The sequence below is a fragment of the Paramisgurnus dabryanus genome, chromosome 18 (genome assembly GCF_030506205.2).
Source record: "Paramisgurnus dabryanus chromosome 18, PD_genome_1.1, whole genome shotgun sequence".
Classification (NCBI taxonomy): domain Eukaryota; kingdom Metazoa; phylum Chordata; class Actinopteri; order Cypriniformes; family Cobitidae; genus Paramisgurnus; species Paramisgurnus dabryanus.
The window spans coordinates 2,938,620-2,965,502 of NC_133354.1; the positions used below are offsets into that span (position 1 = coordinate 2,938,620).

At 39.0% G+C, this 26,883-nt stretch overlaps 1 protein-coding gene across 1 annotated transcript; it reads right to left on the reverse strand.

The window, feature by feature from the left end:
- Positions 1–2: 2 nt before the first annotated feature.
- agpat2 (1-acylglycerol-3-phosphate O-acyltransferase 2 (lysophosphatidic acid acyltransferase, beta)) lies at positions 3–25,410 on the reverse strand. Its single transcript, XM_065243908.2, has 6 exons — positions 24,954–25,410; positions 20,035–20,168; positions 19,564–19,739; positions 18,265–18,360; positions 2,752–2,824; positions 3–2,610 (listed from the first exon to the last, which is right to left on the reverse strand). The coding sequence occupies exons 1-6, from the start codon at positions 25,130–25,132 to the stop codon at positions 2,453–2,455; spliced, it is 816 nt and encodes a 271-aa protein (XP_065099980.1). The 5' UTR covers positions 25,133–25,410; the 3' UTR covers positions 3–2,452.
- Positions 25,411–26,883: the final 1,473 nt, after the last annotated feature.

Consider the following 26,883-nt stretch of genomic DNA (forward strand, 5'->3'; position numbering starts at 1 on the left):
CATTTCTATAGGAAAAACAGATGATTTTATTTACTTTTTCCAAGATGTTCATTACACGGATCGTATCCAGATTCTAGCACATCAACATCTGATATATAACTATCATCTCATGACTTTACAGATTTACAATGGGCTCACAGCTGTGCGTCAGGTCGGCACCCAAACACGTTTAGCACATAACGCTGCCTGCCCGTAAAACGTCCGACAGTATCAGAAATTAAAATCAGAAATCATTTAAAAGCTTCATTTGTTCTTTATCCTTAATAGCTTTGGTGGAAATCATACAACAACTACATTTTTCATACACAATTTTTAGGTATATTTCTTCTTATACAGTTGGCGTGTTCAGCAGGGCAAAAGTTAGACTGAGAATAAGAAAGAAAGGCTTATAAAACTATAGCCCAATACACATTATTCAAATCTAGTTGTGATGTTTTTAGCTCGAGGAGCAAATTATTACATACTGCATATGTACAATTCAGCCCTCGAATATTAAGTCGTACATATTGAATTATGGATGTTATATATTCTTATCAAATAATACAAATTACATCATCAAACATTACACATAGGAACTCAATTATAAATGTGTGAATGTGGTTATAAATTTTGATCAATGCATAACCATGTGTTTTTAATACAGTTTGGCTTAATAAATATGTGTTAAATAATCATTAAATCATCAATATTTTTAAATAATCTAATTATCAGTAGGTACAATATATAAAAGTATTTCCTACATTCGGTTATGCTCTCTAAGAGCTGAAACTTTAGTAAATGGGTTTATTAGATTAAACGCAAGTATATTTCGGTACGGTACAGTACTGATCTAAGACAGGGATGCTTAACGATTAATCGCGATTAATCGTTAGCAGAATAAAAGTTTTTGTTTACATCATATATGTGTGTGAACTGTGTATAATAACTTTGTATAAATAAATGTACACACATGCATGTATATGTTTTAGAAATGTTTACATGTGTATATACATTTGTATATTTAAGTATAATTTATATTATATATAAATATAAATATTTAATATATACATTTGTTTTTCTTAAAATTATACATGAATGTGTTCATATTTATATATATACATATTTGTTATACACAGTTTACACACATATGTGATGTAAACAAAAACTTTTATTCTGCTAACGATTAATCGCGATTAATCGTTAAGCATCCCTACCAGGTATAAGACCGGCTCATGCCATCTAGAGACAGAAGCAGAAAACCCAACTTTATCTGGAATTGTGGGTAATTTTTGGAGATGGTATAAGTGACACCACCACGACAAAACATTTTAAAGAGCTCGCAATTTGCATTATATCTTATTCAGTTCGATTTCGTTTTTAGTAGTTGTTTGATCCGAACATTGTATGCAACAAAGAAAAGTTGATTTTTAAGGTGAAAATATCGTAGTTGAAACAAAAATGTTTTTGCATATTTTTTACAGCGCATTCTTTAGATTGAAAGTTTTAAAAAATAAACGCTACTCTAGATAACATGTTAGATAATACTTAGTAGATCACTCATTATAATAATGGTTCCCTTGTGAACAATTTAGGTGTGGTTAAATAAGCATTTAAGAATAAAAAAACATGTCGTAGCTTTAACGCAAACAAAACAGACATATACTGAATAAACAAAGCAACTTGAACGCATTTCTATTTAAACAATCACTAGTGTTTAAACAACAGTCAGATACTGCACAGCCGATGATAGCTGAGACACTTTGGACACATGGCACAGGAAGAAGCTGCACTTGTTAACCTTTCGACACTTTTGAGGACGAACAAACGTAATATTTGACAAAAGCGAGCAACCTGGGATTTCCTTTGTTTAAGTGACCACGCACGAAGCGGGTTAAGGTTTTGAATTCAGATTTTGGTCAATAACCTTTAAATCAACTTAATTAATTGAAACACTAAAGGGCCATCTCCTATGAGCTGGGCTGTTAAAGGCAAACTAAATAAAACAGGCGTTTGTCACCGATTTCCCAAAACGCAAGAATATAACGAACAGAGTCGGTCGCTGTAGATGATCTGTGAAAGAAGGACAGAGAAACAGAGAAAGCATGCAGATCAAACACACATCCACGATGTTCTCAGGGTGTCACTCCAAACTCGACCTGTCGCCAACGATAGCAGATCAATCCCAACAGCGACCAGAGACACGCGAAACGCCAGAGTCACGCCAGGTTTGCCCAAAAAACGCTTTCCACATCTCAGCGCCCCCTGTTGTCCGATGGGAGATCAAATCTAGGCTAAGATAAAATCTGCTGTGTATTCACGTGAATGTGTACGTATGTAATTTGTCTGTGTATGCACATGTATTCCTGCTTCATGAGGACGCCGTAGATACCAAAGCGCCTGGTTGTCATGGTTACCGTCGCCACCATGATGACGTAGCCTTCTTTGTATTCAGGCTGAATGAAGGAGCTCGAGCTCAGTGACTGGACGGCCCGTTGCTCTGAGGGGTTTTACCGGAGATCTCCAAAAATGCTGAACGCATGATGCCGTACGATTGGTCGGTGAGTGATGTCACATCATCTGCCGTCAATCCTTTCGTCTCAATCTTCGGTAGGATCTTCAGAGTGATGGTTCCTGTTGGAAAGGAGAGAAATTGTAGCTTATAAAACCTCTTACATGTAAAATACAGGTATGTAACACAAGAAGGTAGGCACGTGTGATGCACGTGCCATTTTTGACAATGCAACTTTAACCAACTGGCAAAAAAGGACTCACCTGAATTAAACTCTTTCTCTTTTCGTTTGTAGAAGTTGTTGTAGGAGGAGAACACAATGGGTATGATAGGAACCTGTGAGGGAGGGAGGTCAATGTGAAATGAAGCAATAATTCAGCAGAGATTATAAACAGACTCATACACACATAAATCACACACACACGTACAGTTTCCCTCTGTGAGCAGCTAATAATAGATTTAGAGGAGCAATCAGTTCTCATGAGAACACAGCTGAACAGATGAGACAATGTGTGTTAACTATTCATTACCATTGACAGATGTGAAGAAATAAAAAGATGTGAAGATGTTTAACCCCTAAATGTCCCCCCTTTTGAGTGTGTGGGAGGGGGTAAAAATGTGATGTGCAGCTTCAAATTAAAATATGGCAAATCATCTCAATATCAAATCAACTCTGGCATTCTTTGGTCTAAAAGACTAATCTTGGTTTCTTTTCAAAAAGAACGTCTCAGGTTACGTATGTAACCCTGGTTCCCTGAGAAGCGAACGAGACGCTGCGTCGCCATAGCAACGCTTTGGGGAACGCCTCGGCGTGACTAATCTGAAGCACGTGTAAAACATAATCAATAATTTGATGATTGGATACTGACCGTGATGCCGTGCAGACCAGGGGTATAAGGAGGCATCCCACACAAACACACTCGCTTCCAAGTGCCGAAGCAAGTGCCTGCAGGGATGCAGGGAGTATGGCATGGAGACGCAGCGTCTCGTTCCCTTCTCAGGGAACCAGGGTTACATACGTAACCTGAGACGTTCCCTTTCGAGGAACTCGAGCTGCGTCGCCATAGCAACGCTTTGGGGAACGAGATGCCCACGCTTCCATACTACCAAATGCCTGTAGCGTGTATAACTGAACACAGTCAAGGCAAAGAACCTGGGACCCTAAAGAGGGGTCTAGGTCTAAATTATAAATCTGACGAAGGTGAGCGATGAAAATCAACCGGCCGCATCACATACGTCCTGGAGCGAAACGCCTGACCCTAAGGCCTTAGGGGCAGCCATACCCCGAGTAGAGTGGGCACTCACAGCGACGGGTGAGTGTATACCCTGATGTTCATAATCCAGTGAGATAGCATCCACTATCCATCTGCTCAAAGTCTGCTTGGTCACCGGTAAACCTTTTCTGGGTGAACCAAAGCACACAAATAACTGCTTGGACTCCTCCACTGAGCAGTCCTGTAAACATATGTATCCAGTGCTCACACAGGACACACCAAATTTAGCTTTTCCTGGTCCGCACTCCTGAATGGGGGAGGACAAAGGGCCTGCAGAACAATGGGCCTCGGCACATTGTTCAGCACCTTGGGAACATAACCTGGCCTTGGGTGTAGAAAAGCCTTAGCCATCCCAGGTGCAAAGTCAAGACATGTCGGGGATACCGACAGGGCCTGAAGGTCCCCCACTCGCTTTAAATAAGTAATAGAGCCACTTATGGGTGTCTACCCACTGATGAGCCTTCCACATGAGTATGGTAGGCAGAAACTGCTGCCGTTAAACCTTAATGGTGGAAGGAGTAAACTCATCAGAGAACGCTCCTGCAGAAACCTCAGAACTACGTCGACAGGGCAGTAAACTGGGTCTGTCAGATGAGCTGAACACCAAGAGGTGAAAATTTCCCACTTAAGGGAATAAAGTTTCCCCGTGGAAGGACAAACACAACCAGGGGGGAAAGGCATACAGACGTAGCCTCGGCCATGCCTGTACCATGGAAAACCACAGTGGGTAAAGTGTGGTGTCCTGGGATGCAAACAGATCTACCTCTGCGCGTCCAAACCTTTTCCAGATGTGGTTCACCACATCTAGATGAAGTCTCCACTCCTATCGGAGATATCTTTTGTCTCGAAGGGGCATCTGCCACATTCAGGTGGCGTGGTATGTAGACTGCCCTCAGAGAGTCCAGAAGTGTATGGTAGGCAGAAACTGCTGCCACCTATACCTTAAAGGTGGAGTAATGATATGGTCTCCACAACCTCAGTTGGTAGCATGACATTCTTCCAAAGGAGTATGGTAGGCAGAGACTGCTGCCACCTAAACCTTAGGGTGGAAGGAGTTAACCCAGCAGAGAATTGCTCCTGCAGAAACCTCAGTACCACGTCAAGGGGCAGTTGACTGGGTCTGTCAGTTGAGCTGAGCACCGAAAGGTGAAATTTCTCTACTTTAGGGCATAAGCTTCCTCTTTGAGGGAGCTCTGAAGTAATCATCTGGTTCCCACAACCTCATTCGGGAGCATGAGGTCCTTACAAAGGAGCATGGTAGGCAGAGACTGCTGCCACCTAGACCTTAAGGGTGGAAGGAGTTAAGCCAGCAGAGGATTGCTGCTGCAGAAACCTCAGTACCACATAAACAGGGCAGTTGACTGGGTTTGTAAGAGGAGTTAAACACCAATAGGTGAAATATTCTCCACTTAAGGGCATAAAGCTCTCTTGAGGGTTGTCCAGATGAGATATGAGGTCCTTCTAGAAGGAGTATGGTAGAGGCAGAAACTGCTGCCATCTAAGCCTTAAGAGTGGAAGGAATTAAGCCAGCAGCTAATTGCTCCAGCAGAAACCTCAGTACCACATAAACAGGGCAGTTGACTGGGTCTGTCAGGTGAGCTGAACACCATGACGTTAAGTTTCTCCACATGGGGCCTAAGCTCCTGATGGAGCTCTGGAGTAATCATATGGTCTCCACAACCTCAGTTGGGAGCATGAAATCCTTCCAAAGGAGTATGGTAGGCAGAAACTGCTGCCACCTAAGCCTTAAGAGTAGAAGGAAGTAAGCCAGCAGAGAATTGCTCCTGCAGAAACCTCAGTACCACATAAACAGGGCAGTTGACTGGGTCTGTCAGGTGAGCTGAACACCATGAGGTGAAGTTTCTCCACTTAGTGCCTAAGCTCCTGGGGGAGCTCTGGAGTAATCATATGGTCTCCACAACCTCAGTTGGGAACATGACATCCTTCCAAAGGAGTATGGTAGGCAGAGACTGCTGCCACCTAAACCTTAAGAGTGGAAGGAGTTAAACCAGCAGGGAATTGCTCCTACAGAAACCTCAGCACCACATAAACAGGGCAGTTAACTGGGTTTGTCAGGAGTAAAGTATGGTCTCCACAACCTCAGTTGGGAGACCTGAGCCTACGAGCCTGGCCCCCTCAGAGGCCAAACTGACAGGCCATACCTCTGGCAAGCTTCCTCCAGAACTTCTGTGGCAGAGAGATTGGGGAAAAGAGAAAGCCACATTGGGCAGTGTGTGCGGTCCTGAGACGCAAACAGATCCACCTCTGCGCGTCCAAATCCTCTCCAAATGGGGTTCACCACATTTGGCCGGAGTCTCAACTCCCTAGCAATGGGTGTTGCCATACAGGGCATCTGCCATATCCAAGTGGCCTGGGATCTAAATTGTCGTCAACGAGCACAGTTTGTCCAGAGACCACAGTGCCATTATCCCAAAATCAATAATGTAGTGATTTTGGACCTCTCGGCCTTCCATACTGTACTCCAACCTGTGGGGAGTGCGTTCTGGTGTCAGTGTCACACACCAGTAGCACGCACCCAAAAACAGGCCTTAGGATGGAAACCAAGGTTTTCTCCACACCACCAGAGCACGCAGGCAACGATGCGTGACTTTGATAGCAGATCTCCTTAATAATTTATTAATCAACCACTGATGTGATGTCTATCTGGACAAGCACATGATGGCTCATCAGGTCTGGACGGAAATGGGAGTCCAACCCATACCACCATATTTCCAAGGCAATTTCAGTGCCATATCCGATGATGCGATTTTGATCCTTTTGGCTTTCCATAATCGCAACAACCTGTGAGGGATGCGTCTGTTGTCAGCGCCACACATCGACAACGCGCACCCAACACAGGACCTTGGGACAGAAGCCATGGCTTTCTTCCTGTTACCAGAGCACGCAAACAACGATGCGCGACTTTGATCATGCGAGAGGGGAAACCCCCCCCCCCCATGTTGAATGGAGACATGAGCTCTAATGTAAGGAATCAGTCCTCGGATCTGATTGCATCACAATCGGTTTCAGTAACAGCATAGAACTGAGCCGCATCACTGAACGATTCCCCTACTTTTGGAACATTAAAGTAAAGGCTGTAAGCTGTCATTTCTCATGTGGAGGTTCTACAGCCTCCTGCACAAGAATGTAGCCATGCTCCACTACTGGAGCCAGCTGTATGCAGGTGAAGGTTAATGGGGGCTGCCTGTCGTACTACGCACCAAAGGGAAGCAGGCACCATAAATGAGGTGTGAGCTGCTTTGCTTCAATAAGAAAGTGAGTGCCACGAGCGAAGACGTCACCCGCCTCAGCGGATGAGGATCTCGAATCGTAACACACAAAATCATTATCTGAATTATGGCGCACCAGCGGCCGATCAGGAGAATAAATGCTGTGCACAGCTGTACAAGCAACACACAGCATAGACACAAAATCACTGTTTGACTCATCAAACAATGACAAACAGCTCATGCAGGCTGTGACAGGCAGATATACATACATAGCCTACACATACAGGTGTAAAAACGTATGTATATATAATACCTTCATACTGTAAAAAGAGGAGGCTTCACATGGAAACTGCACGTTTAGCCTTAAACAGTAGGCGGATTATGAAGATGATCCATCTCTCCGGAGAAAGACAGCTGAAAATATATGGCTCTCACGCAGGGCGCCTTCCCGATCCGGCGAGTGAGAGAGAGGGACTTCACGTGCAGGCGGAGATACCGCCGCCTGCGCGAAATCATATGGCGACTCCCACGAGTGCAACCGCCACTGAGAAGCGGGATCGCAGCCGCGAACCCAAGCTTCCTAGAGAGCGAGAGACAGATGTCACGGGTGTAGGCGGGGATACCGCCGCCTGCACGCATGAGTGCAGTCACCGCTCTGCCTCGACAGAAGCGGGACCGGATCCGTGAGGGCGCGAGCCTGAGATATCCTTCTCTAAGCGCGAAGCTGGAGCGCAACACGTGCACGGGAATGCTCACAGTGCACACAGCCAGTTTCCTCAAAAGCCAACTGTGCGTGCTGCGCTCGAAGACACATATACATGTGTATCCTTGTCTGTGATATCGCGCTGACAGGGAGATACACATACTTGAACTTCTTAAACACACTTCAGATTTATGCAAACATACACGTAGTCACTTGCTGAGGCACTAAAAGCGAGTGTGTTTGTGTGGGATGCCTCCTTATACCCCTGGTCTGCACGGCATCACGGTCAGTATCCAATCATCAAATTATTGATTATGTTTTACACGTGCTTCAGATTAGTCACGCCGAGGCGTTCCCCAAAGCGTTGCTATGGCGACGCAGCTCGAGTTCCTCGAAAGGGAACACTACATTTTTTCACTGAAGTGTCTTTAGTTGTTAAAGGAACACTCCACTTTAAAAAAAAAATTGGCTTACTTTCCAGCTCCCCTAGAGTTAAACCTTGGGTCTGGCAGTACCACTTTCAGCATAGCTTACCATAATTCATTATTACGTAGTGCCAGAAAATAGTCCCCAGCTAGGTAACTTTCAATGTGACAGGCACTAAGTTTTTATTTTCGTGCGCTGCAATATATCATTGCGCCTGCTGTACCCAATGGGACGGCAGCAAAGTCCCTGATTATTAGGCCAGAATGAAAGTATATCTGCCTAGAAAATCACAACTTTTAATTTTCCGTCAGTCTTAGTTAGGGATGGGAATCGAGAACCGGTTCTACTTAAGAACCGGTTCCCAGTGAATCGATTCCTTCGAATCGTAAGCATGCCTGCTTAACGATTCCGCTTATCGGTTCCGCTCGCGCTCGTTGCAAATGTGTCATGACGTCACATACACGCTGTGTTGTTTTGGTTTAGAACGCAGCAAACATTGCATCGAGGCAGAACGATCCAAAGTTTGGTTATATTTAGTGGTGGGCAGAGCGAGGCTTCGCGAAACACTGAAACAGTTGAATCAATAACTTATATTTCACGCGAACATACGTCAATACGGTCGCGTTGCAGGAGGTTGCAGGACTGTCGCGTGTTTGACACACTATTACACAATAACAGCAGCGAGTCAAACACCAGCGGAGCTAACGGGACGTCATCTGTTATTAATGCAGAAGGTAATGTGTTAATGTTAATGTGAGCGCCATTTCATTATGTAAACTTTTACTATACGGATAATCTCCGTTGTCATTGTCCATCATATTGAGTCTGACTGGCTCTCACACTGGCTCAGAGGCTGCAGAAAGTATCTCTCGTGCACCTCCAGCTACTCAGTTTACAGAGGCAGGGAGGAACTAAATGACCGAGGCGAGGATAAACACATTTCACAGAGCAGTAGAGGCGGACACTACTTAAGTATTTCTACTTAAAAGTACATTTTCAAGTATTTGTATTTTATCAGTGTTTTTGTATTTTTTTGAAAACATACATTCCAAAGCATATTATCATAATTTTAACTCCACCACATTTCATAATTTCAAGTTTTTGGTTTATATTTAATATTAAAGTACATTAAAAATCTAGTAATGTTTTTTACTTTTACTTAAGTAAAAAGTACTTTTACTCAAGAAAAGTAAAAGTACACAATTTTTATGTAATTATGTATTCAATCAATTTTTATATGCAATATAAATACACAGTATGATTCTATGCTTTAGTGAACATTTTTAGTAAAGTAATTTTTTCCCCAAGACAACACAGATGCTTGGAAAATGAAACTAAAATACTCAAGTAGTGTCCACCTCTGCCGAGCAGTGACTAAGTTTGTGGTAAAGGGTTTGCATCCGTTTGCCACAGTAGATGTCTCTGCATTTCGGTAGGTTAATTTGCTGTATTTTGTCCAGCATCATGTCTTTAAAAGAAAATAACAAATGCATGCATGACCAAAAGTGGCATGTTTTATGTCAGTCTAGTTCAGTTTAATTAATTCCTAGTCCGATCACACATTTACTGGTTGAGAAACACTGCCCTAGGCTATAGGTCCCTGGACTTTACTTTAAGAAGTAGCTCACCTACTTTTAAGTTGGTTTTGATGTTGCTACACATAATTTGTGTATACTCTGTTCTGTGTCTTCTGAACAGATATTAAAGCGAGTTAATACAAACATGCAAATTTGTGCTTATTCCCTCACCCAATGAGAATTGATAAGAGAATCGATAAGGAATCGGATCGATAAGCAACATCGATAATGGAATCGGAATCGTTAAATTCTTATCAATTCCCATCCCTAGTCTTAGTACACAATGCAACTACAGAAGAGTCAAGTTTTAAATAGGAAAAATATAGAAACTCTTTGGTTATTTTTAAGCACGATGCTAATGGTGTAATCAGATTCAATGGATTGTGCTAAGCTATGCTAAAAGTGGTAGCACCAGACCCATAGATCAGCTGAATGGATTCCAAAACAGTAAAAATCAAATGTTTAACTCTAGGGGAGCTTAGAAAATGAGCATATTTTCTAAAAAAGTGGAGTGTCTCTTTAATAATAAATTTAAAATAACTTAAGTTTAATATGTTTATTTTAATACATAAAAATAATTCCATGAAGTATATAAGTTTATATAAAAGAACTCTACAAAAATGCCCAAATGTTAAAAAATTAAAAAATCTCAATTAGTTTTGATTTTTTTGACACTAAATGTGTTTTTTGTCACACTTTGAGTGGTTTTACCAACAAAGGCCACTAGGTGTCATTGGTTTGCTGCATCCCATTGGCACAAATTAATAAATTACTGACACTGCATTATAGGAGTGTGACGAGATCTCGTGTGACGAGATCTCGTGCGACGAGATCTTGCGAGATTACATGTGTCTCGCGAGATTTGTTGTGGAGGTGCTGGCCGTTTCTCAAATAAAAGACTGCATCCTTCGGAGGTCACATTTTTAAACTGCATTTACTTCATCACTGTCTTATTAGAGACTATTAACAATTATAGTTAATAATTAAAGTTTACTAATTATTTAGTTAATCACAAATTGTTGTAATATGCTCACGACTTGCAAATGTAATGCTCAGTTAATGATCTGAAATAAACCTTGATGACGTATGCAGCCTGCATATGCGACCTCCGAAGGATGCAGCTTTCTGTTTGAACCTTTTACAGTGCATGCATTATATTTGTCTTTTACCGCGTTTGCGTTTTTGTTTGGGTTCGTTTGGGAGCTTTAATATTAATATGGATTTAAACATTGTTTGACTAAAAATAAACGTTTCTCTTTGTCTAAAGTGAAAGTGAAGAGAGCGTCCGCGAGACGAGTCCTTTATCGCCCCCTGCAGGCATTTGTTATAATACATACATAATGTTTTTTATTTATAGGGCACAAATGTAATGTGTTTGTTAATGTTGTTTAATAATGTAACTTGGTTTTAATACTTTATTTGAACCAATTGCATCTTCGTTATTATGCAATTTTAAATGCTACTGCTCACTTGGGTCTATTTTTATTACCCCAAAATAACAAATTACTTCATTATCAGTTAGCAAAATAATTGTTAGGGCCAGTCGTTGATTAGTTAAAACATTTAACAAATAATGTGATTTCAGTTTCTTATTCATTTATTTTATCGTTGAGGGTTTCTTAAAGTGTAAAAATATCGTCTCGTCTCGTTCTCGTGAACCCAATCTTGTGTTTCGTCTCGTCTCGTCACACCCCTACTGCATTATTATTATTACAAAAAAATTGAAATCTGAAAAGCTTTCCAATGATATATAGGTTGTCAAGATATTTTAAGATTTATAACCGGATATTAGTGTTATAAATATGTAATAAAAGTGGGCCCTCATTACATTTTAGAACATTTCTCTCACCATCTCATTATTTTTGTCAAATGATGATGAAATATGAAAATTACATTCTTGGAGTTTTCTAACAATATATAGTTTGTCAATAGTATTTTAGTGTTACAATGGGCTTTTATCAGTTTTATAGTTATGCAAAGAATTTGGTTAAAGGGACACTTCACTTTTTTGAAAATATGCTCATTTTCCAGCTCCCCTAGACTTAAAAATTAGATTTTTACCATTTTGGAATCCATTTAGCTGATCTCTGGGTCTGGCGCTAGCACTTTTAGCATAGCTTAGAACAATCCATTGAATCTGATTAGACCATTAGCATCACCCTAAAAAAATAATCAAAGAGTTTTTTTATTTTTCCTATTTAAAACTTGACTCTTTTGTAGTTACATCGTGTACTAAGACCGACAGAAAATTAAAATCTGCAATTTTCTAGACAGATATGGTTAGGACTATACTTTCATTCTGGCATAATAATCAAGGACTTTGCTGCTGTAACACAGCTGCAGGAGGCGCAATGATATCACGCAGCAGCCGAAAATAGTCCCCTTAGTAACTTTCAATAGCAGGGGACTATTTTTGGGCAGTGCGTAATATCACGACACCTCCTGCAGCCATGTTACATCGGCAAAGTCCTTGATTATTACGCCAGAAGGAGAGTATAGTATTTTTTAACTCGATGCTAATGGTCTAATCAGATTCAATGGATTGTGCTAAGCTAAAAGTGGTAGCGCCATACCCAGAGACCGATTGAATGGATAACAACACGATAAAAATCAAATATTTAACTCTAGGGGAGCTGGAAATTTTTATATTTAAAAAAAGTGGAATGTCCCTTTAATGTGTTAAAAAAACCTTGTAAAGAGCTTAAATGCAAAAGCTGTTAAACGCCACCTCCGTCAAAACGGAGATAATGCTATTGACTGAATGCTCTCGGTACGTACTATACGTTTATCAAATACTTTCGCTTCAAATCCACATAGTGTGTGTATACTACACATATACACTGCTTTTACCTTAACTATCAAGAAACATCAAGAACCTGTATTATTTTGCTGTAGATGAAGTGATGTCTGTCTGATAATCTGATTATGATTTTTTGCATTGGCATTTTAAAACCATTGCGTAATGATATCAGTCTAAATATCAACATGCACCATCATAAACATGTGACTTACATTTTTAAAATTGAATTTTATAATATTTTGCTTACCACACAGCCCTGTTTCCCCCGAAATAACTTGTCGCGTGTTGCAACTCGGCAACATTTCTAATTCAATCCATCTGCTAATTCCAAACCTCTTACATACAAATCTATAGCACCCATGGGGTTTTGCTGCATGACTCTAATCTGTCTCATGTTGACTTTATGTTGAGTAAGATTTATTGGTGACACTTTACAACAAGATCTCATTCATTAACATTCGTTAATGCATTCATTAACATGAAATAAAAATGAATATATTTAACAGCATTCTAAATTGTTGGTAGTTAATGCAAATACAATTATTCATTGGTTTTCCTCCTTTTTTCAACATGCGTGCTTGTTGAAAAGCTTATGCATGATCTCAATGTACAATTTCTGGCTTCTAGCTTCTGTTGCAAAGGTGGCTCATATAAGACCATACTGATATAGACAGTATTGTCTCATCCCGTATCCCGCTGGGAAAAATACTGACACATTACCAAAGCTCGATATACCAGACAGCCCTGGGTCAAGCCTCCGCATTATAAAACTGCTCTGTCAACACTTTCATCTAAAAATCTTTACACACAAGATGTATATTGACTGAGACAATGGTGATCACTAATAAATAACATCTATAAACAACAATATAAAAACAGGAAGTTGTTAACCACCCAAAAGCTTCTGCGTGCCTCAAATACAATCAGACCTAATCCAGCAATGTAATTTGTTTAATTCTCTGGGTGGCCCGGCTTGATTCACAACTTTATTAACTATCCTGAAGCAAGGAAAACACATTGCAGGAAACCGTTTCATGTGGCTTTTGGGAATTAAGATTCATGTAGATCAAATGCATACGGGTGAAAGTGTCTGTTGCACTACAAACAGTAAAAAGAAACAAGAGCTCCCTCTGTTGATCAGAAAAGCAATAACACAACACGAGATGTGAACTCTGAGCTGACACACAGGTTTCAAAGGTTAATGAAGGACCTTTGAATGCACGTTTGCTGAGGTTGTGACAGCGGCTCAGATCTGGTCATGTGTCAGGGGTGAAGGAAGTTCTTATCTCATCAAGAATGTTTTGAAATGTAAGCAAGATCTCATGTAAATCTACAATCTGTAACTTTAACAAATGCACAAAATTAGTTATTGAGCAAGTACATAAAGAATCAGGGTTTAAAGCTGTCTCCTTATCTTACCATGATTAACAATAGTAAGCTTTAAATAATGATTTATAATTTGAGCTGCTATGTCAGATTTTGCAGGAAATGTATTGAGGTATGTAAGTAAAGTAACATGCGATATTATGTTTCAAACACAGATGGCGACAGAGAAGCAAGACTTATGGGACGTACACACTAGTGATAGTGGGTCGGGTTGGGTACAGAAATTGTTACATTATTTGCGGGGCAGGTTGGGGCGAGTCATTAAAAACAAAATAAAAACCTTGGTATGTTACGTGCAATCCCCCTATATTAAAGGGACAATAAGTAGGATTTACCCCCATCTATTGGTGAAATTGAATTTTGCATTCAAATTAGGGATGCTTATCGATTAATCGCAATTAATCTATAGCAGAATAAAAGTTTTTGTTTTACATTTTTACAGTTGTTGAAAACTGTGTATAATAAATATGTGTGTGTGTGTATATATATATATATATATATATATATATATATATATATATATATATATATATATATATGCACACATGCATGTATAATTTTAAGAAAAAAAATTTATATATTAAGTTTTTATATTTATATATAATATAAATTATACATAAATATACAAATGTATATACACGTAAACATTTCTAAAACATATACATGCATGTGTGTACATTTATTTATACAAAGTTATTATACACAGTTCACACACATATATGATGTAAACAAAAACTTTTATTCTGCTATAGATTAATCACAATTAATCGTTAAGCATCCCTAATTCAAATGAACAGTGCTCTCTAGCGCCTCATTTTTTCAAATGCGTGTTGCAACTATGGTAGCCGACGCGAACTCGACACAAAATCTAAGCTTACAAAGAAAAGTCAGATCATTGGCAGAGGTCATTTGACACCAACGAGAACATATTTATGAATAAAAACATTGATTTTGATCAATAAAACACTTAAAACCCTACTTACTGTCCCTTTAAATATTTGGGAATATATATTTTCATATTTTATTAGGTTCTTTAATAAGGTTACTATATGAACTCGACGCGAACTCGACGCGAACTCGACGCGAACTCGACGCGAACTCGACGCGAACTCGACGCGAACTCGACGCGAACTCGACGCGAACTCGACGCGAACTCGACGCGAACTCGACGCGAACTCGACGCGAACTCGACGCGAACTCGACGCGAACTCGACGCGAACTCGACGCGAACTCGACGCGAACTCGACGCGAACTCGACGCGAACTCGACGCGAACTCGACGCGAACTCGACGCGAACTCGACGCGAACTCGACGCGAACTCGACGCGAACTCGACGCGAACTCGACGCGAACTCGCGCGGGGGCCATGCGAATTGGCTGGTGCGACTGCCGCAAAAACACACGCTATTCATCATTAGCTTTGTGTACACCTAAAGACTTTGAAAAGATTTAGAAAAGACTTTATAAGATTATCAGCTCACATCTAAAGACTTGGGTTCACAGTTTTTAGTCTCAGACTAAAGATTTTACAAACACTGAATCTCGTAGTGACACTATTTACAAGACTACAACAAGATTATTTTAGCTTTTTATCATCATGCTCAGCAGTGATTTAACAAAAATGTATGCACGTGTCCATTGTGCTTTCACACCAGCTGCGTTTGCAGCGCATACTGTGCAGTTTACAGTTTTTCTCAGTTGCTTTGGTACAATTCTCAGATCAGAATTGAAATTCTCTAAAGTACTTGTTCATTTCTCACATCATTGTGTCACTTGTGCACAGCAAAAAAGCATCTAAAAGTATTTGTATTGTCTATTTTTTGGCTATGGTTAGATGTCTATTAGACTTTCACTGGCAGCCCAAATTTAGCCTTGTTAGCCAAACATGTTTGCTGGGTCAGGAGGTATAGGAAGACTTCAGTGTAAGACAGCACTGCATGTACAGTTTCCCTAAAGATATTGTTCAATGTTCACATTTCTACTTTTTTCTTTGGGCTATGCAGTGCTTTTCCTTTCTGTATGGCAATGACATGGTTTGTCAATGAATTACAGTACAAACAGTAAAAGCGTAAATGTAAATTTTGTTTAGTCTCTTGCAATCAAACTCCCACATAACTTACACTAAGGTGTAAATTACAATTTACAATACTTGTCGTCAAAACTTTAGCGATAGTTTACATCAGAACATCACTTCAGAGTAAACTGTTATATTGACAAAGTGACTAAACAATTTGACTGTCTTATCCATGCACAATGACACAATGACTTGTCATTCTGATGGCAATGACATGTTCATTGACACAGATATTTGAGAGATGAATTTTGAGTAAGAGACTGGCTTTTGCAGGTTATCCATGGTGTTTTGCTACTTGTCCGGATTGTTTTGAGAAATGCACTTACTGTTTTGCAAATTGTGAGTATGATTGGAGAAATGTACCAAAGCGACTGAGAAAAACTGTAATATAAAAATCTCAAGTTCACATTACTTTATTTTATATGCATTAATGAGCAAAACCTCTTCAAGACGGTTTTTGACGGTCAGTGTAATTTATATAGCTGTGATTTGTTTAACCCACATTGTTTTCGTGCTGTTCTGGTTCGTTGAATGACAGATATAGACACAATACACAATTATAGACATAAAAAGCCCTTGGCACATTATTAAATCTGTTTCTCTTATGTTTTAAGATAAAATAAAAAAAATTACTCAGTGATTGACAGCATGAAGCAGTCGATCGTGTTTCCCGTCAACAGTTGAAGCATAAGATTTAGATTTATAGATGTACGTTATCTGTTTCTCTGAGCAGTATTAAGCTATATGAGGACTCATTTGCTGGGCAGAGAGTGAATGACAGCGCAGTCTTCTGATGTTTTTAAATATTTCATTGCTTTCTTTTACATTGCTCAAAGTCATGACTGTTTGAAACACACATTTATGACATTTATGGCGTCACATGGATGACCGCACGCGTGCGGTGTACGTGCTTGTGCTTTAACTTGTTAACATGGGCGCCGAAAAAAACACGCGCCGCTTACGCGTTGCTCACGCTTGCGGTGTGAAGAATGTAAGCACATACCAGAAAACATTAGCACGTTATGCCATTCAATAGAGTGGTAGAGTTAGCATGTTAACACATACAGGCAATATCGCTCCACTTTTTTTCTTTTTCCACTCTGTCGTGGTATGAATGGCAGTTTACACCAAAAAGACACGGCTGCTCTGCCCACCGCTCATCAATGCGCTCCTCTTTATCCACGGTCCATTTTCGCCTACTTCGCGCTCGTTGTGTTTCCACGTCCGTCGACATGTTTCTTTGTTGTGACTGATGGCTTCCTGTTTCCGGAGAACGAGTTTATTGGTTGTTGATTGTTTTACGTCATGAGACTACGCTGGGACTTGCGATAATATCAAACATGTTTGATATGAAAGACTAAAGAAAGACTGGCATAAATCGGGTCACCGACTGCAGATTATCGCCTCACAGTTAACAATCGAGACTACGGGAGCGCGCCGAGACTCCAGTTAGATTCCTAAAGACTGCCGGTCTTTAGTCTGGGACTGTGAAAATCCTTTGGTGTACGCTAGGCATTAAACGCATATTCGTGCAAGTTGAAAAATAAGGCTTGGTGTGCACTAGGGATGTGCACTAGATCGGTATCAGCCGATAACGACATTAAATGACTCGATCGGTACTCGCTAAATGTGCCGATCTCATGAACCGATGTTTCTGTTTACCTTTGGCATCATAGAGATCCTGAATGCGGCTGCAGTTAGAGAGCATTTTTAAACAGTGCGAGCATTTTTATAACCCGTTGCTCATGTCCACATTTTTTATGAATGGGTATCGATTCAGATGTTCCAGATCGATTCGATTTCGATTCACAAGCTATCAAATCGATTCGATTCCGATTCTCTATTTAATTTTCGATTCTGGTTCTCGGGTAGGTTTTTATACTCGATTCAACTCACTGAATATAGATTTAATACAAATACTATATTAATAAAATAGAACAGTGAACAGAAGTTTACAAGTGGGTAATTAATAAAAAAATTAAAAGCCACAACACTAATGTTGAAGAAGACTAGTAATTAGATTAACTTTAATCTTACGTTCAATGTTTGTGTAAATAAATATGAAAGAAAAAAAAATGTATTCTGCTCTTTGAGAATCGATTTTTATTAGACCACGTTTTAAAAAACGATTAATCGGAAAATCAATTTTTTTGCCCAGCCCTAGTATCGACTGCAAAAATTCTGATCGGAGCATGCATGCAGCATTACAAACTGCAGCTTTAATGATGCAACACACCATTCAGAAACAAAATCCATCTGCGTCTTGCTTTGGGAACCAATAAATTTGGTTAAATGTATTCCGCTCACCTGTGCCTGTATCGCCAGATGAAACGCTCCCTTTTTAAAGGGCAACAGGTCACCCTTTTGATTGCGTGTGCCTTCAGGAAACACCCACAAGCGGATCTGGAGTAAAAAAAAAAAAAGGTTAATGTAACACAACACAAGATTATTGAAAGACTAAAAATTGCACTAATGTTCATGTTTCTATATTCTTTACAAATTTTATGTTTAAATTAGGTTTACGTTTCTTAAGGGGCTTGAGGGGACACAAAGAGTGGTTAAAACATTAATAGTAACATAAAAGAGGAACATGATACTGATTAAAAAATGTGATGTGCGATAACTTTCTGAATAATGTGATATTCGATACGCTATACAGCTTTACATTTGTATCATCCATTTAAACTAGGGCTGTGTATCGGCAAGAACCTCACAATATCATACACATCACAATATATGGGTTGAGATGCAGTATGTTGCAATACAGTGCCATGCTGTACATGGCTTATATTCCTATTTTAGGTATATAATAGGATATAATATTAGGAAACTTGTCATTGAGAACACACCACCATATGCAAGCCTTAGCAAAAAATTGCTAGTACTTCCTGTGACGGTTTAAGGTCAGAGATAAGAGAAATGCTATCTAGTGGTCAGGATGTAAACAACTTGCATGAATCAAGTTGAAATTTTTTTTTTTTTAAACTTGTTTTAAAAGCATGCACCAGGTTTATTTTAATGCACAATGTATTTATGTTAATTTAATGCAATAAAAATTTTTACTTGCACTATTTTTATTAAAGCTAAGGCTGAATGGACCTTAAAATGTCAAATGGTGTAACCGCTAATTGCGCCAAAGTATGAGAAATATTAAATATTTTATCCACCTTGATGGCATGTAAATGTAATCATCGAAAAAAAAAAAAAAATAATAATAATAATAATTTTAAAATATTTTATTTTATTAGTTACTTCTAAATGTAATTTTTTATGCGTTTTGTAATATTTGTCCTAACATATGCTGAAAACAGCCCTGTTTTCTTAATAATCTTTGACAAATTATGTAAAAATTTATGTAAAAAAATCATATTACACTAAACTAGATGATTATATTTTATTCCACATTTTTTATGAATATATTTATATTTTAATTTAGAAAAATACTAGTTACACCACATTGACAATTTTGCAATTACCCCCCCCAAATATTCTTTCAAAATAAAATACAACCAAAAATGTTTGACTTTTATGCAAGAAATTGGCAAATTTATTTTGAAATTAACCCTTTTATAAAAAATATGTAGTGTTCTCTTCATAAAGACAGACCTTGTCAGCCAGGACCTTGTTAGCGGCATCACACATGACGTTCTTGGCGTCGCTGGTCTTTTTGCGGTTAATGAAGACGATTCCTCCCAGCCAACAGATCATGCCCACTGTCCCCGCCCACATCAGCTCCTTCTTAGCAATCGTGGTACAGCGGTCTGGCAGAACCTCCATCATGCCTGCAGATGATGCGATCAATCATGTGATGTCTGGGTGTGTAAGTAGGAAGGAGAAGAATTTAAGCGGGTCTGGGCGTGTTGTCCGATAGGTCGAGTTTGCTAAGCAGCCAGATCGGTTTCATCAGAACATTTAACTAGGACTTGCTCAGATTTGTTCCCCAGTTTTATGCCTGACAGATCGTGACCCTTTTCAAGAATTTATAGGTATATGGTGCTTGTATCAGTAATACTGAAACAGGGTTGATTTATGGCTCTAGACAGCAGCAGATGTGTGTGTTTGTGTGTATTTGTTCACCTAGCACGTCAAGCGATGATTGGTGGTTGGAGATGATGACATAAGGCCCATCCGTCTGTAGATGCTGCCAACCACTGACTTCAAAACGCAGACCCAGGAAATACTTCACATGTCGAACCATGAAGCGGATAACCCTGCGAAAGTAACCAAACCTCTTCAGGTTTCAAACAGATACAGAAGTATACAGCGGGGGGAAATAAGTATTTGACACATCAGCATTTTTATTAGTAAGGGGATTATTAAGTGGGCTATAGACCCAAAATTTCCACCAGATGTAGCCATCAAGCCAAATATTGAATTCATACAAGGAAATCAGAACATTTAAGTATACAAGTTGAGTCGTAACTGAACACATAATCACTCTACAATTAACATTAACTAAATTTAAAAATGATCTTCTTTGCACCTGTAAAAACTAATGTTGACCTAATGTTTAGGGGTTGTAAATTTTTCAACTAAAAAGTTTTTGAGAATTGTGATCTTTATTTTAAGCAAAAGAATCATGATTCTCATTTTATACAGAATCGTGCAGCTCTAGCGGGTATGCTCGCGAAAAAAAAAAAAAAAGAAGTAAGGGGCCAATCACACAGAACACGTTTATGGCAGTGGCAGGCGCCTTCTTCATTTTTAAATGGGCAGTGAGCGTTATGCGCAATGTTTATCCATGCCAAACGCCTCCTGTTTTGGCCGCCTCCTGACCCATGCGTTTTTACAGAAGTGCACCAAGCGGAAAAGCGTCCAACGTCATACATGTTTTTCAATTGTCCAATCGAATGAGGGGAGAGGCGGGTCTTTCGTTTTGATGATTTACCTATTGTGATGTCGATGTGTAACTTTGAAGTAATAAAAACAAGTTACTGCAAACCACTGCAACATGCAATTTTGATATATTGTGCATCAGCAGTAAAAATGAAGTTTACTGTGTGGTGTTGAATGACACATGACAGACAAAAGATATTAAAAGATACTGATACAGTATCAGCAGGACCTTTAACCACATTATCAGTATTCTAAACATGAGGTGCAACGCAAGCAAAACACATTGAAAGTTGCACAACAGCACAACTAAAGGGAGTCATCAAAACCCATCATTATCTGTCATTCGCATGCTTTAAGATCGAAAACTGTTCATGCACAATTCGGGCCAGATTGACAAATATTTGGAAAGAATCAGTGGTGTTGTGTTGTCAAACGTGAAGAGCAAGATAAGCATACTGGAGACAGAGAGAGATGTTTGTAAGACAACACTTTAAGGTTAATGTGCAAAAACAAGTGGCAGTGCAGCATGATAATTTTAAATTTATGAAAAACAGGAGACCACCTAATTTATTTTTTTGTGTTTTATGGGGGTCCCTCAATGCTTATAGAAGGTGGTATTATCCTCTTCTGACATCACAAGGGGAGCCCAATTTCAATTACCTATTTTTTCACATGCTTTCAGAAAATGGTTTACCAAAACTAAGTTACTGGGATGTTCTTATTCAAAATTTTTTAGGTTGATAGAAGCACTGGGGACCCAACTATATCACTTGGAAACTTAAACATGTGCTCTTAGTTCGGCTAATATTCTGAGCCCTCCCCTTGGAGAGCATGCCAAATATGCTTCATCTTGTTACCCAATCCATTACATGTTAAAGCGAACCCATGAATTAAATGAAAGAAAAAATGTGTATCTGTATATATCTGTATCTGTATGTGCACGTAATAAAAATATTTCACACAGAGTTGGATTTTTGCAACAGCACTGTTACTCAATTCACACCTCAATACAAAGTTCTGCCCTGTTTTCATCCCATCAGATGTCCCAGCCAACTACGCCTGCACGTTATTGGGAAAAACTATCATTGCAATGTTTTGTTTTTCTACGACATGAGAAATACTGAATGACTTCACCAGATGACTTATAAAAGCTCAGTTTAAGAGAAATTATCTTCTGCCTCGCATTTTTTGTATAGCTCACTGATTTCTAACAGAGACATCTGTGATTTCCTTCTGCCGTCTAAATTGTTTTATATAGTGTACCACTTGCAAAGAGGTCCAAAATAGTGTTTCTTTAAAAAAAAAATGCTATGTACGTTGTGCAATGTGACACTTCCAGATGCAGGCATTTTTGAAATGATATATTGTGCAGCCCTAAACCTAACCAACCAACATCAAACTAAATGCAGTAATAAAATGACAGATTGCCTATAAGCTGGTACAGCTGGCGATTCTGTGTGAACATAAAACAGCACATAAGGTTGGGAAACACTGCTCTAAATCTAGATAACCTTAAAAGTAAAAGGCTGATGAAACACGACACCACTCGTTGTACTCCACATCATGTGTTCTATTGGTTGGTTAATATGGGTGTCAGGTCAACCTAAAAAAATTGGCAAATAACCATAACCAAACACTTAACCCATTAAGCTTGCATAAGTTATATAATATATTTGGCATGATTACATTCCAGTATTAACCCTACATAGTATGTACCTGGACATATAACAACACAATAACACTTGATATAGTGGTATGGGTATAGTAAGTAAACCTACACTTACCAACCATGATGCATTAGCTTATTCAGTCCCAGACTTAAATACCGGTTAACCTCGCACCCTTACATTAAAACCAAAGCCAGTTTATGATCAAACCTGCTTACCTGGACAGATTCATCTGTGAATCTGCACTGATAACTTGAATTACTAAATAGCTGTACAATATTAGGTTGAGAAACAATAACTAAAAAATGAGTTGTTAGCTTGTATGTTTCTCGTAGCCAGAATGCTTTCATTTTCTGCTCATCAATGTGATCATTGTAGCCTATGTGTGAATGATCAAACTGTAATGCCCAGACAAGGCCGAACTTGGAAAAATAGCAACTTTCAATGCTATTTTAAAACAATACTACATTGGGATTGAGGCTGACAGGAACTTGTGTGCACTATCAGCTTTAAATTTTTATATCACATGGACGGTATTAGTGTGTGCCACCACACCACAAGGCTGCTTTTCATAGCAGGTCATGACACAATACACAATACACAAAGAAGATTCTGTCTGTGGCAATACACACGGAAAAAGTCTACCTTCTCCCAATTGTATTCAATACCATTGCAAAACATTTGCCTTGATGGTGAACCTCACTAGCACAACTGCTTCATACATGGATTATGATTATACACCCTTACCTTACCTATAAATAACCATGGTTTTTCAGCGTATTGGTTACTAGTGGCAAAACTGGTTTTAACCGTAGTAAAACCATGCTTAATAAAAGTTCAGCTCTATCATCGTCATAAACATACAAGCGTTTCAATGTGCAATAAAAACACATGCAATAAAGGTCACACCCTACAATAAGGGCTAAGCGGTATATTGAGTTTTGGTTATATAATGGCCTTCATCCACAGCGAACCACGTGATGAGACAATACCGTCATCTATATATCTGTATGGTCTGATTATATGACCTTCCTTTTTTTGCAACAAAAGATATGCCAGATGTAAGCTTTCCAGCCAGCTTGCATGTTGTGCAGATGAACATTTTTAAAAACCATGTCTTAGAATTTTAATTTCATCATAAGCTGTTTTAATAAATGTGATTGTGACATCTCACATTAGTTACATATTTAATTAATTTATGATAAATTAATGCATTTTATAAAATGTCATTAAATTGGGGCACCATCTCATCATGGGCACGGTCACAGTTTAAAATAACATTTGTTTCTGTGCTTGTATATTATCTTGCCTTTTGTTTAGTAGACCAAAATATTTTAATATCATTTGCATATAGAGACTGGTAATACTCTAATTTTATATCGTAAAAATGTTTTCTTTCTAAGGCATTTTTTTAAAAATGACTTAAATATCCTAATTTAAGGCATAGTCCTGTCTTAAGATAAGCCAATTGACTGTAAACCCTGCAAAAGAGGTCAAAGAAGTACCTTTCACAACAAACCTGTGTGTGGGGGTTAAACTGTAACCTGTTTAAATCATAAACATATCGTCATGACTTAAAACAGGTAAATAAAAATTCATAAAATTCCTGCTTTATACGAGATGTGAGTGACTTTGTTTACATTCCACGCGTTACAGAACCCAAGTGACGTCACACTGGTCGTTACATTCCAGAACGTCATAGAAGGTTTAAAGTGATTTTCGGCGCAAACATCGATTCCAGTGGCGCGTGATCAGCAATTCCATCGATCAGTTGTCAACGCGCGCGACTGTTGATTTTAATCTCGCATCATCGATCAGGAACTAAATTAACCCTGCACCCGCTGGGCCGGTCCATCATGTCTTAAAAACAGGGTTAAAAGTCATTTATAAATATGAATCTCGTAACCAAAAATTCGCGTTGACGTTTAAAATAAGACTGCGTGCGCTACATTAGATAATTAGAAATAATAAACACGGGAACCCTGTGTTTAACGCACGAGACGCTAAACCAGCTAACTTAGCACGCGCTTTATGACTCTGCCCGAGCAAAACGGGTACATTTTCACTTCATATAGCTATGGCTTATATATGGCTTGATTTATTCATCTGCTTTAATCGTAAGTGAAACGTGAGGTACAGACAGAGGCCTGTGCGCGTGCGCTCGCGGAACTGAAGTAAGCGAGCTGACTAAAAGAATCGTGATCCAAACATCTGTCAGAAGATTACGGTAAATGCATTTCGGTTCACAAATGGTTAAGTGTGGGTAAAAACCGCTTGTGTGCAAATAACAAATAAACAATAAATAGAGTTAACTGTGAGATGCATTTGTATAACGTTATCATCATGTGTCTCAATAAAAAAACAAACTTGATAACACATTCTTATGCAGGATTTTATAACCACTTACATTGAAACATGCAGCGGATTACATTTAATGGATGACAAAGAAAAGAAAACGTTAAACAGTTTAATAATTTGTTGTTGACATCTTACCTCATATTTTCAATGTCCCTCCCGCCGCATTTTAGAATGCACATCGGTATGGCTATAACGGCCAAAGCCATCATGTACGCCACGTAAAAAAACTTTTTGAAATAGAAGACGAACGTGCTGCTGGTCAAGAGCAGAACCGAGAAAACCAGCAGCACCGACAGCATCCACAGGGCGTCCATACCCGCGACCAGCGCCTCGGGCGTCGAGTAACGAATGATACAAGGCCAGCGGTGGAGCGGAGGGGTGAGACTCAAAACCCAGCCTACATCAGATACCGAGTCCAAATCGCACACCTGACCCACTAAGCGATCCTCCTGCTATTCGTTTACGCGATATCATGCGAGCTATAATAAAAAAACCACACAGAGACAGGCACGGGTTATCGTTGAATCCACCGCTGCACGCGTGGTCACGGTGTAACCTTTGGCTGCCTGCCGCCGTGTGTGTTACTGGTGATGGTCCGATTCGTCAGAATGGTTCTTTTGAACAAGTTCCTTTGGATGATTCAGTCGAACCGATTCGCGTTCGAATGATTCCCTTTCAAACATCTGCTATGCCATGGTAACTAGTTTTACTAAAATCAAATTGTCGTAGTTGCTACAGTTTATATTAGACCTATTCTATGTTTGTGAGGTGTGTGACATATTAAAATCATAAGAACAAAATATTACACGCAGTTTATATACAATATACATTTTAAGCAGCTACTAAAATGTACTTTGGTTAAAGTCCGTGTTTGTAAAAAAAACATACTTTTTGATGTTTTAGGCCATTTCTCAATCCGAAGGCTGCAACATCCGGAGGTTGCATATGCAGGCTGCATACCTCGCATTCGCAAGTCATTAGCATATTACAACAGTTTACAATAACTTAGACTAATTGTCAACTTTTTAATTGTTAATATTCTGAAATAAGACGTATGCAGCTACGAATGCCACATCCGGAGGCAGCAATCTTCGGATTGGGCTACGGCCTTGTTGTGGTGAGCGCCAACAAAATGACTCGGTCGAGCCGGTTCATTTAAACGAACCGATTCCTCACGCTTATTGAGCAAAGAATCCTCCTGTAAAATTTGAAGCCCTCGATCGTGTGTGTTTCCGGGTATGGTTGTTTTGTTTCCCTGTCATTGCTTCCACGTATTCAATGTATGTTTTAGTATGTATGTATGTATGTATGTGTGTGTTTGATGCAATGTTATTTTGAATCCGTTTGTCATTGAATTCGAGTAAACACCGTTTGTATGTGAAACGTGCTAATATAACAGTGCAGTGTGCTGTCACCGTGTTTTATGAAAATTTTCAACACGGTTAAGTGACACAAGCATTGTTAACCGCTTTCAAGTATTTACATCTGATCTGAATAATCGGGATATTTTTTTCCAAGAAGTTTATTGAGTTTTATGTTTGGGTGCTGGGCTACATCAAAATGCTGATGAGAGTGTTAAGAAGTAAATAGATTACAGATTACAGAAGATGCAGTTAACAAGATTAAAGAGCTAATCTGGGTGTATAATCAGATTCACACTGCTGCTTTTTAAATGTGACGTGGATAAAAATCACTGCATGTCACAGATCAGACAATCTTAATCTAAAATGAAGAATATGTTTTATTTTATTTTTTTATTTAAACTCTATTGCTTTCAACATAGAAACATAACAAGTAAAATATATTTTTATGATGTGTGCCTTTACATTTTTGAAAGTTGTCACATTCTATTAAATACCAATTATATAAATAACTGTCTATTTAGTTTATATTCAGCCTTAAAACTTAAAGGTGTGGTTTCCTGGACAGGGTTTAAAAACTTTAGATTAATCCAGGACTAGATGTTAATGATATGCAAAAGGTACAAACCCCAAAGTAAACGATGACCTGAGTTATCATCTCCATCGTAAATCTCTTTTCTTGGACAACAACAAACACATGGATT

Excerpts from the sequence above, each read along its gene's own strand:
- agpat2 (XM_065243908.2), bottom strand. The coding sequence starts at position 25,132 with ATGGACGCCCTGTGGATGCTGTCGGTGCTGCTGGTTTTCTCGGTTCTG. Across the intron at positions 20,169-24,953 it reads AGGGACATTGAAAATATGAG|GGTTATCCGCTTCATGGTTC; the intron begins GTAAGATGTCAA and ends TTACTTTCGCAG. Across the intron at positions 2,611-2,751 it reads AGAGAAAGAGTTTAATTCAG|GAACCATCACTCTGAAGATC; the intron begins GTGAGTCCTTTT and ends CCTTTCCAACAG.